The sequence below is a fragment of the Penaeus monodon genome, chromosome 16, assembly GCF_015228065.2.
Source record: "Penaeus monodon isolate SGIC_2016 chromosome 16, NSTDA_Pmon_1, whole genome shotgun sequence".
Taxonomy (NCBI): Eukaryota; Metazoa; Arthropoda; class Malacostraca; order Decapoda; family Penaeidae; genus Penaeus; species Penaeus monodon.
The window spans coordinates 39,179,005-39,189,004 of NC_051401.1; the positions used below are offsets into that span (position 1 = coordinate 39,179,005).

The window sequence follows — 10,000 nt, forward strand, 5'->3', positions numbered from 1 at the left end:
ATTCTGTCGATTTCCTCTTTGGTGAGACGACCCTTGTCGTTGGTGATGGTGATTTTGTTCTCCTTCCCTGTTGACTTGTCTACCGCAGTCACGTTGAGGATACCGTTGGCGTCCACGTCGAAGGTGACTTCGATCTGTGGCACTCCACGAGGAGCTGGAGGAATTCCACTTAGATCAAACTTGCCCAATAAATTGTTATCCTTGGTCATGGCTCGTTCGCCTTCGTATACCTGAATGAGAACAGCTGGTTGATTGTCCGAATATGTAGTGAAGATCTGAGAATGTTTTGTGGGAATTGTGGTGTTGCGCTTGATAAGCACCGTCATCACTCCTCCAGCTGTCTCAAGACCCATGGAAAGTGGAGTCACATCAAGAAGTAACATGTCCTTCACAGTGTCGGACTGATCACCACGTAAAATGGCTGCTTGAACTGCAGCACCATAAGCAACAGCTTCATCTGGGTTGATAGACTTGTTCAGTTCTTTTCCATTGAAGAAATCTTGAAGGAGTTTTTGCACTTTGGGGATGCGTGTGGATCCGCCTACCAAGACGATTTCGTGGATGCTTGTCTTGTCTAACTTAGCATCTCGTAGAGCTTTCTCCACAGGTTGTAAAGTTCCTCTGAAAAGATCCGAACAAAGCTCTTCAAATCTTGCACGGGTGATGGAAGTGTAAAAGTCAATGCCTTCGAAGAGAGAATCAATTTCCAGACTGGCTTGTGTGGAGGAAGAGAGAGTTCGCTTGGCTCGTTCACAAGCAGTTCGAAGACGTCGAAGTGCGCGTTTATTGGTGGTGAGATCCTTCTTAAACTTCCTGTGAAACTCTTGAGTGAAGTGACTAACCATCCTGTTATCGAAGTCTTCGCCTCCCAAATGCGTGTCGCCGGCTGTTGCCTTCACCTCGAACACTCCGTCGTCGATACTGAGAATGGACACGTCGAAGGTACCGCCTCCCAGGTCGAAGATTAACACGTTTCGCTCAGCCTTTCCTACGCTCTGCTTGTCTAGGCCATAAGCAATGGCGGCGGCTGTGGGTTCATTGATGATCCTAAGAACGTTGATGCCAGCGATGGTTCCTGCGTCCTTGGTGGCTTGTCGCTGGGAGTCGTTGAAGTAGGCGGGGACCGTGATCACGGCGTCCTTCACACTCTTCCCCATGTAGCCTTCGGCTGTCTCCTTCATCTTGGTGAGCACCATGGACGAGATCTCTTCAGGGTTGAAGGTCTTGCTTTCTCCCTTGAATTCCACTCGCAACTTTGGTTTGCCGCCCTCGCTGACCACAGTGAAAGGCCAGTGCTTCATGTCATTCTGAACAGTTGCATCCTCGAACTTCCGACCGATGAGACGTTTGGCATCGAACACTGTGTTGCTGGGGTTCATGGCCACCTAGTAGTTCAAAGGACAATGTATAAGTAATCACTTTTATCATACTAATATATATATTTATTTTTCTTAGATATTATTTGGGAGTGTTCAAAGGTTATCTTATCTTAATTCACATAGCCTCTACCAATATATACTAAACAGTCAGTTTCTAATTCAAATTTAAATCTTTTCAGCTGAAAATTAATAGTTAAAGACGTTTAGCAGTGTCATCTTACCTGATTCTTGGCGGCGTCTCCGATGAGTCTCTCGGTGTCGGTGAAGGCGACGTAGGAGGGCGTGGTCCTGTTGCCCTGGTCGTTGGCGATGATCTCGACCTTGCCGTGCTGGAACACTCCCACGCACGAGTAGGTGGTGCCCAGGTCGATGCCGATAGCTGGACCTGCCATTCTGAAGAAAAACAAAGTTAAAGTTAGATAATAATGTTTATATTTCCACTTTTCAGAACAACTCTATGATAAGTGGAAAGATCATCCCAGTGTGAATTTACTGAATAATATCACAAACAGTATCATTATTCTAAGTGGCTAAGGCATGGTTCATATGGTCTAGATTTCGTACTGTCATTCTATGACTTATTCCCTGATTTCAAAATACTTTTATTAAAGTTCACAGATGGCATGGAAAGCTTGTTAATTTTACTTAATAATATATGTTGGAGATTTCATTAGTGTCTTACCTTATGATAAATGCTTATTTCTGAGTGAGGTTTGCAATAATAATAAGATATTTATCTCCGAATGAGGAGGACTTTGTGTTATGTTTGCACTGTTTGTCGTTTAACTGTTCTGAGGAGTTCCCGCTGCGAGCACCAATATATACGCATCCGTTTTCTGTGGAAGCCACGAGAGCATTCGCGAAGGACTGATTCCATCTGCTATTTGCTTTCACGAAACGGCAAGAAGAGTGCAGTGTGCACTGAAATCATTAATCTGCTTTCATATGAATGAGTGCTGCAATATTATGATTTGTGAGAGAATGAAAATCCAATTCCTCCTTAAAAGGACACCGATCTCTTGGCAGTCATCCATACAACCACCCAGAATGATCGCGACCACGCAGCCGCCTTTGGTTGCTGTGAATGAACGTATTCAAAATAGATGGAAATTGTTGCTGATACAATGATTGTTGGTGTGTGCCATGATTTTGCTTTTGTTATTACTATTGCATGAATAGTGTTTTATTCAAATTAGTTACCAACGTCTTTGAATTTTTCGCATTGGTGGTTTACATAATCACAATAGTGGTATGACTAGTGTATTATGTATTGATTTTAAGTTTATCATTATTGCTATTATTATTTGTTATCATATTTTGTTTGCATTGTCATCACTGTTATATTATAATAATATATTACTATAAAGTATTACTACGACTGGTGTTACTAGCACTACTACTATTTATCAATTTCATCGTTGTAGCTACATCTTTCACTATGATGATTGTCAAGAGATCTTTCTTCATTCATTTCCTGTGGCTTTTACATTTCAAATAGTCTTTGTTGACATCATTGTAACTTTCGGCTGCATTACAATTCATCTTATTCTTTTTCCTTCCCCTTTTTCTTCTGCCTGAATGTTATCTTATTAGGGAACAACATTTTACCATATGAGTTCTACCATAACCTTACAGGAAGAAGGTCGAGGTCATAAAGAGTCAATAGAACAAGAGGACAAGAATTTTTTTTTTTTTTTTGTGATTCTTATTGTCATTATTTTTTGGTGTTATTTCCTCCTATTTTTATTGTCGCTCACCCAATTTATTTTCCGCGACATAAGTACATCGCCCTTTTTCTTATTATATATTCTTATTATATATGTCATCATTATCATGAATATATTCCTCATTATGATAAACATTACAAATGTTTTGTGATTCTTCCTGTTTAATGTAAACGCTTTCTTACTACTGCTTAAGTGGGGCTCATGTTTGTCTCTCCGTTGAAATGTGGGAAAAAGAAAGGTATGTAGACTTGAATACTTCCGCAGTTAGTTGTGGATATCGCTGTGAGTGAATAAAATTGAAAATCTAAGACCTATTACTGCTGTTGTTATTGCCATTTGCTAAACATTAGTCATGAAGTGTGAATCTGTTTATATCTTCGCAAAAATGTAGGGAACGAAAAAGAATATAGACCTGAGAACTTGCGTAGCTAGTTGCGCATATTCCCATGTGTGTGAAGAAAAGAAAAGGAAAAAAAAAAAATTCTTCATTTCGACATGCAGACCTAACGGTGGCATCGGTTTTAGAAAGAATGATGGTAAGAGAGAGAGGGGGTGAAGAGAGAAAACAGAGATAGAGGGAGTGAGAGAGAAAAAGGCCTCCGCAGATTTCACTGGTTATGCAATATCTTTTTCACGCCTTATTCTCCAGAGAAAATGTATTAGGAAAACGCAAGAATACAAGAGAAAAATAGCATGTATCCCTGACAGGATTCACCTACGCCATGCGACAAATCACAGAAGAATATTTCAATAATACAATTTAGTATAACAACTTTACATTAAGTTAGATTGTAAGTGGAAGATCGCATCAAGTGTGGGATAGCAGATAATATATGAGTGAAAACCACATCTCATTCCTGAGTTGTTTTCAACGGTATATTGTCAGTCGTTTTCATCACTGCAAATAGGTGGTGTTATCACTGGCAAGAAGTTAAGCCTAGTAAACTGAGCATTTTGATAAAACTGATTACTTTATCTTGATAAACCTTTTGACACATACAAGTACTCCATAACTCAGGTGTTTATGTTTAGGTGATCTTGATTGGACGTTGTAAAACATTATTAAAATCTAATCAGTTCATACATCGTGGAAGTAATTTCTGGTCAGTTTTTTGTCTAGTTATCAATCAATATATTTTTTTTTATCATTTACCCTTAGTTATGTATGCCGTCAGATTCAAAAACACCAAAGTTTAGTAAGTTTTAATTATACAAAAATATAAAAATACAAACTAACAACCAGGAATTATTCACGACATTCTAAGACAATGCGGTCACAGTCAAACCATTCATGTAATTATATGGATATAGATGTATACAAGAACATCAATATTAATACTCTGAATAAAACTAAGAATTGCTAGTCGACTTCTTCCACAGTGGGACCGTTTCCTGTGGAGCCACCGTATCCAGGGGATCCACCTGATCCATGGATTTTACTCGCTATTGGCCGCCACACCTCTTCCAGTTCCTTCATCTTGTATTCGTATTCCTCCTTCTCTGCCAACTGATTAGCATCCAGCCACCTCAATGTTTTGTCTACTTTGTCCTCCACATGACGTTTTTCATCGGGAGACACCTTTCCACACACTGAAGGTTCATTTATAGAAGACTTGAGGCTGAAACAAAGTGACTCAAGTCGGTTCTTGGCTTCAATGCGATCTCGCTGTTTAGCGTCTTGTTCCCGATAGGATTCTGCCTCGTTGACCATTCTGTCGATTTCCTCTTTGGTGAGACGACCCTTGTCGTTGGTGATGGTGATCTTGTTCTCCTTTCCTGTGGACTTGTCTACCGCTGTCACGTTGAGGATACCGTTGGCGTCCACGTCGAACGTGACTTCGATTTGTGGCACTCCACGAGGAGCTGGAGGAATGCCACCTAGATCAAACTTGCCCAATAAATTGTTATCCTTGGTCATGGCTCGTTCGCCTTCGTATACCTGAATGAGAACAGCTGGTTGATTGTCCGAATATGTAGTGAAGATCTGAGAATGTTTTGTGGGAATTGTGGTGTTGCGCTTGATAAGCACCGTCATCACTCCTCCAGCTGTCTCAAGACCCATGGAAAGTGGAGTCACATCAAGAAGTAACATGTCCTTCACAGTGTCGGACTGATCACCACGTAAAATGGCTGCTTGAACTGCAGCACCGTAAGCAACAGCTTCATCAGGGTTAATAGACTTGTTCAGTTCCTTTCCATTGAAGAAATCTTGAAGGAGTTTTTGCACTTTGGGGATGCGTGTGGATCCACCTACCAAGACGATTTCGTGGATGCTTGTCTTGTCTAACTTAGCATCTCGTAGAGCTTTCTCCACGGGTTGTAGAGTTCCTCTGAAAAGATCAGAACAAAGCTCTTCAAATCTTGCACGGGTGATGGAAGTGTAAAAGTCAATGCCTTCGAAGAGAGAATCAATTTCCAGACTGGCTTGTGTGGAGGAAGAGAGAGTTCGCTTGGCTCGTTCACAAGCAGTTCGAAGACGTCGAAGTGCGCGTTTGTTGGTGGTGAGATCCTTCTTAAACTTCCTGTGAAACTCTTGTGTGAAGTGACTAACCATCCTGTTATCGAAATCTTCGCCTCCCAAATGCGTGTCACCGGCTGTTGCCTTCACCTCGAACACTCCGTCGTCGATACTGAGAATGGACACGTCGAAGGTACCGCCTCCTAGGTCGAAGATTAACACGTTTCGTTCAGCCTTTCCTACGCTCTGCTTGTCCAGTCCATAAGCAATGGCGGCGGCTGTGGGTTCATTGATGATCCTAAGAACGTTGATGCCAGCGATGGTTCCTGCGTCCTTGGTGGCTTGTCGCTGGGAGTCGTTGAAGTAGGCGGGGACCGTGATCACGGCGTCCTTCACACTCTTCCCCATGTAGGCTTCGGCTGTCTCCTTCATCTTGGTGAGCACCATGGACGAGATCTCTTCAGGGTTGAAGGTCTTGCTTTCTCCCTTGAATTCCACTTTCAACTTTGGTTTGCCGCCCTCGCTGACCACAGTGAAAGGCCAGTGCTTCATGTCATTCTGAACAGTTGCATCCTCGAACTTCCGACCAATGAGACGTTTGGCATCGAACACTGTGTTGCTGGGGTTCATGGCCACCTAGTATTTCAAAGGACATATAAGAAATCACGTTTATCATACCATATATTTTTACACATCATTTTTCAAAGGTTATCTCATCTTTAATTTATATAGCTTATACTAATATGTACTAAACAATCAGTTTCTGATTCAATTTTAAATGTTTTCAGCTGAAAAGTAATAGTTAAAGACGTTTAGCAGTGTCATCTTACCTGATTCTTTGCGGCGTCTCCGATGAGTCTCTCGGTGTCGGTGAAGGCGACGTAGGAGGGCGTGGTCCTGTTGCCCTGGTCGTTGGCGATGATCTCGACCTTGCCGTGCTGGAACACTCCCACGCACGAGTAGGTGGTGCCCAGGTCGATGCCGATAGCTGGACCTGCCATTCTGAAGAAAAACAAAGTTAAAGTTAGATAATAATGTTTATATTTCCACTTTTCAGAACAACTCTATGATAAGTGGAAAGATCATCCCAGTGTGAATTTACTGAATAATATCACAAACAGTATCATTATTCTAAGTGGCTAAGGCATGGTTCATATGGTCTAGATTTCGTATGTCCTTCTATGACTTATTCCCTGATTTCAAAATACTTTTATTAAAGTTCACAGATGGCATGGAAAGCTTGTTAATTTTACTTAATAATATATGTTGGAGATTTCATTAGTGTCTTACCTTATGATAAATGCTTATTTCTGAGTGATGTTTGCAATGATAATAAGATATTTATCTCCGACTGAGGAGGACTTTGTGTTTTGTTTGCACTGTTTTTCGTTTAACTGTTCTGAGGAGTTCCCGCTGCGAGCACCAATATATACGCATCCGTTTTCTGTGGAAGCCACGAGAGCATTCGCGAAGGACTGATTCCATCTGCTATTTGCTTTCATGAAACGGCAAGAAGAGTGCAGTGTGCACTGAAATCATTAATCTGCTCTCATATGAATGAGTGCTGCAATATTATGATTTGTGAGAGAATGAAAATCCAATTCCTCCTTAAAAGGACATCGATCTCTTGGCAGTCATCCATACAACCACCCAGAATGATCGCGACCACGCAGCCGCCTTTGGTTGCTGTGAATGGACGTATTCAAAATAGATGGAAATTGTTGCCGATATAATGATTGTTGGTATCTGCCATGATTTTGCTTTTGTTATTACTATTGCATGAATAGTGTTTTATTCAAATTAGTTACCAACGTCTTTGAATTTTTCGCATTGGTGGTTTACATAATCACAATAGTGGTATGACAAGTGTATTATGTATTGATTTTAAGTTTATCATTATTGCTATTATTATTTGTTATCATATTTTGTTTGCATTGTCATCACTGTTATATTATAATGATATATTACTATAAAGTATTACTACGACTAGTGTTACTAGCACTACTACTATTTAGCAATTTCATCACTATTGTAGCTACATCTTTCTTTATGATGATTGTCAAGAGATCTTCATTCATTTCCTGTGGCTTTTACATTTCAAATAGTCTATGTTGACATCATTATAACTTTCGGCTACATTACTGTTCATCTTATTCTTTTTCCTTCCCCTTTTTCTTCTGCCTGAATGTTATCTAATTAGGGAACAACATTTTACCATATGAGTTCTACCATAACCTTACAGGAAGAAGGTCGAGGTCATAAAGAGTCAATAGAACAAGAAGACAAGAATTTTTTTTTTTTTTTGTGATTCTTATTGTCATTATTTTTTGTGTTATTTCCTCCTATTTTTATTGTCGCTCACCCAATTTATTTTCCGCGACATAAGTACATCGCCCTTTTTCTTATTATATATTCTTATTATATATGTCATCATTATCATGAATATATTCCTCATTGTGATAAACATTACAAATGTTTTGTGATTCTTCCTGTTTAATGTAAACGCTTTCTTACTACTGCTTAAGTGGGGCTCATGTTTGTCTCTTCGTTGAAATGCGGGGAAAAGAAAGGTATGTAGACTTGAATACTTCTGCAGTTAGTTGTGGATATCTCTGTGAGTGAATAAAATTGAAAATCTAAGACCTATTACTGCTGTTGTTATTGCCATTTGCTAAACATTAGTCATGAAGTGTGAATCTGTTTATATCTTCGCAAAAATGTAGGAAACGAAAAAGAATATAGACCTGAGAACTTGCGTAGCTAGTTGCGCATATTCCCATGTGTGTGAAGAAAAGAAAAGGAAAGAAAAAAAAAATTCATTTCGACATGCAGACCTAACGGTGGCATCGGTTTTAGAAAGAATGATAGTAAGAGAGAGAGGGGGTGAAGAGAGAAAACAGAGATAGAGGGAGTGAGAGAGAAAAAGGCCTCCGCAGATTTCACTGGTTATGCAATATCTTTTTCACGCCTTATTCTCCAGAGAAAATGTATGTATTAGGAAAACGCAAGAGTACAAGAGGAAAATAGCATGTATCCCTGACAGGATTCACTTACGCCATGCGACAAATCACAGAAGAATATCTCAATAATACAATTTAGTATAACAACTTTACACTAAGTTAGATTGTAAGTGGAAGATCGCATCAAGTGTGGGATAGCAGATAATATATGAGTGAAAACCACATCTCATTCCTGAGTTGTTTTCAACGGTATATTGTCAGTCGTCTCCACCACTGCAAATAGGCGGTGTTATCACTGGCAAGAAGTTAAGCCTAGTAGACTGAGCATTTTGATAAAACTGTTTGATTACTTTATCTTGATAAACCTTTTGACACATACAAGTACTCCATAACTCAGGTGTTTATGTTTACGTGATCTTGATTGGACGTTGTAAAAAATGATTAAAATCTTATTAGTTCATACATCGTGGAAGTAATTTCTGTTCAGTTTTTTGTCTAGTTATCAATCAATATATTCTTTTTTTTATCATTTACCTTTAGTTATGTATGCAGTCAGATTCAAAAACACCAAAGTTTAGTAAGTTTTAATTATACAAAAATATAAAAATACAAACTAACAACCAGGAATTATTCACGACATTCTAAGACAATGCGGTCGCAGTCAAACCATTCATGTAATTATATGGATATAGATGTATACAAGAACATCAATATTAATACTATGAATAAAACTAAGAATTGTTAGTCGACTTCTTCCACAGTGGGACCGTTTCCTGTGGAGCCACCGTATCCAGGGGATCCACCTGATCCATGGATTTTACTCGCTATTGGGCGCCACACCTCTTCCAGTTCCTTCATCTTGTATTCGTATTCCTCCTTCTCTGCCAACTGATTAGCATCCAGCCACCTCAATGTTTTGTCTACTTTGTCCTCCACATGACGTTTTTCATCGGGAGACACCTTTCCACACACTGAAGGTTCATTTATAGAAGACTTGAGGCTGAAACAAAGTGACTCAAGTCGGTTCTTGGCTTCAATGCGATCTCGCTGTTTAGCGTCTTGTTCCCGATAGGATTCTGCCTCGTTGACCATTCTGTCGATTTCCTCTTTGGTGAGACGACCCTTGTCGTTGGTGATGGTGATCTTGTTCTCCTTTCCTGTGGACTTGTCTATCGCTGTCACGTTGAGGATACCGTTGGCATCCACGTCGAAAGTGACTTCGATTTGTGGCACTCCACGAGGAGCTGGAGGAATGCCACCTAGATCAAACTTGCCCAATAAATTGTTATCCTTGGTCATGGCTCGTTCGCCTTCGTATACCTGAATGAGAACAGCTGGTTGATTGTCCGAATATGTAGTGAAGATCTGAGAATGTTTTGTGGGAATTGTGGTGTTGCGCTTGATAAGCACCGTCATCACTCCTCCAGCTGTCTCAAGACCCATGGAAAGTGGAGTCACATCAAGAAGTAACATGTC

General features: G+C 40.1%; 3 protein-coding genes across 3 annotated transcripts in view; all 3 read right to left on the minus strand.

Moving 5' to 3' along the window:
- LOC119582781 (heat shock 70 kDa protein cognate 4-like) overlaps positions 1-2,178 on the minus strand; it is a 2,678-nt gene extending 500 nt beyond the window's left edge. The window contains exons 1-3 of the mRNA XM_037931221.1: positions 2,062-2,178; positions 1,601-1,772; positions 1-1,385 (exon numbers count right to left, since the gene is read on the minus strand). The exon at positions 1-1,385 is cut by the window's left edge and continues 500 nt beyond it. Coding sequence (XP_037787149.1) covers positions 1-1,385; positions 1,601-1,771 — 1,556 coding nt within the window. The 5' untranslated portion in view covers position 1,772; positions 2,062-2,178. The remainder of the gene's footprint in view (positions 1,386-1,600; positions 1,773-2,061) is intronic.
- Positions 2,179-4,339: 2,161 nt separating this feature from the next.
- LOC119582783 (heat shock 70 kDa protein cognate 4-like) lies at positions 4,340-6,953 on the minus strand. The gene is made up of 3 exons (XM_037931222.1): positions 6,855-6,953; positions 6,395-6,566; positions 4,340-6,200 (listed from the first exon to the last, which is right to left on the minus strand). Exons 2-3 carry the CDS (start codon positions 6,563-6,565, stop codon positions 4,467-4,469), a joined length of 1,905 nt encoding a protein of 634 aa, XP_037787150.1. The 5' UTR covers position 6,566; positions 6,855-6,953; the 3' UTR covers positions 4,340-4,466.
- Positions 6,954-9,096: 2,143 nt separating this feature from the next.
- The window catches only part of LOC119582784 (heat shock 70 kDa protein cognate 4-like), a 2,499-nt gene continuing 1,595 nt past the window's right edge, over positions 9,097-10,000 (minus strand). The window contains exon 3 of the mRNA XM_037931224.1: positions 9,097-10,000. This exon is cut by the window's right edge and continues 999 nt beyond it. Within this exon, the coding sequence (XP_037787152.1) occupies positions 9,266-10,000 (735 nt within the window). The 3' untranslated portion in view covers positions 9,097-9,265.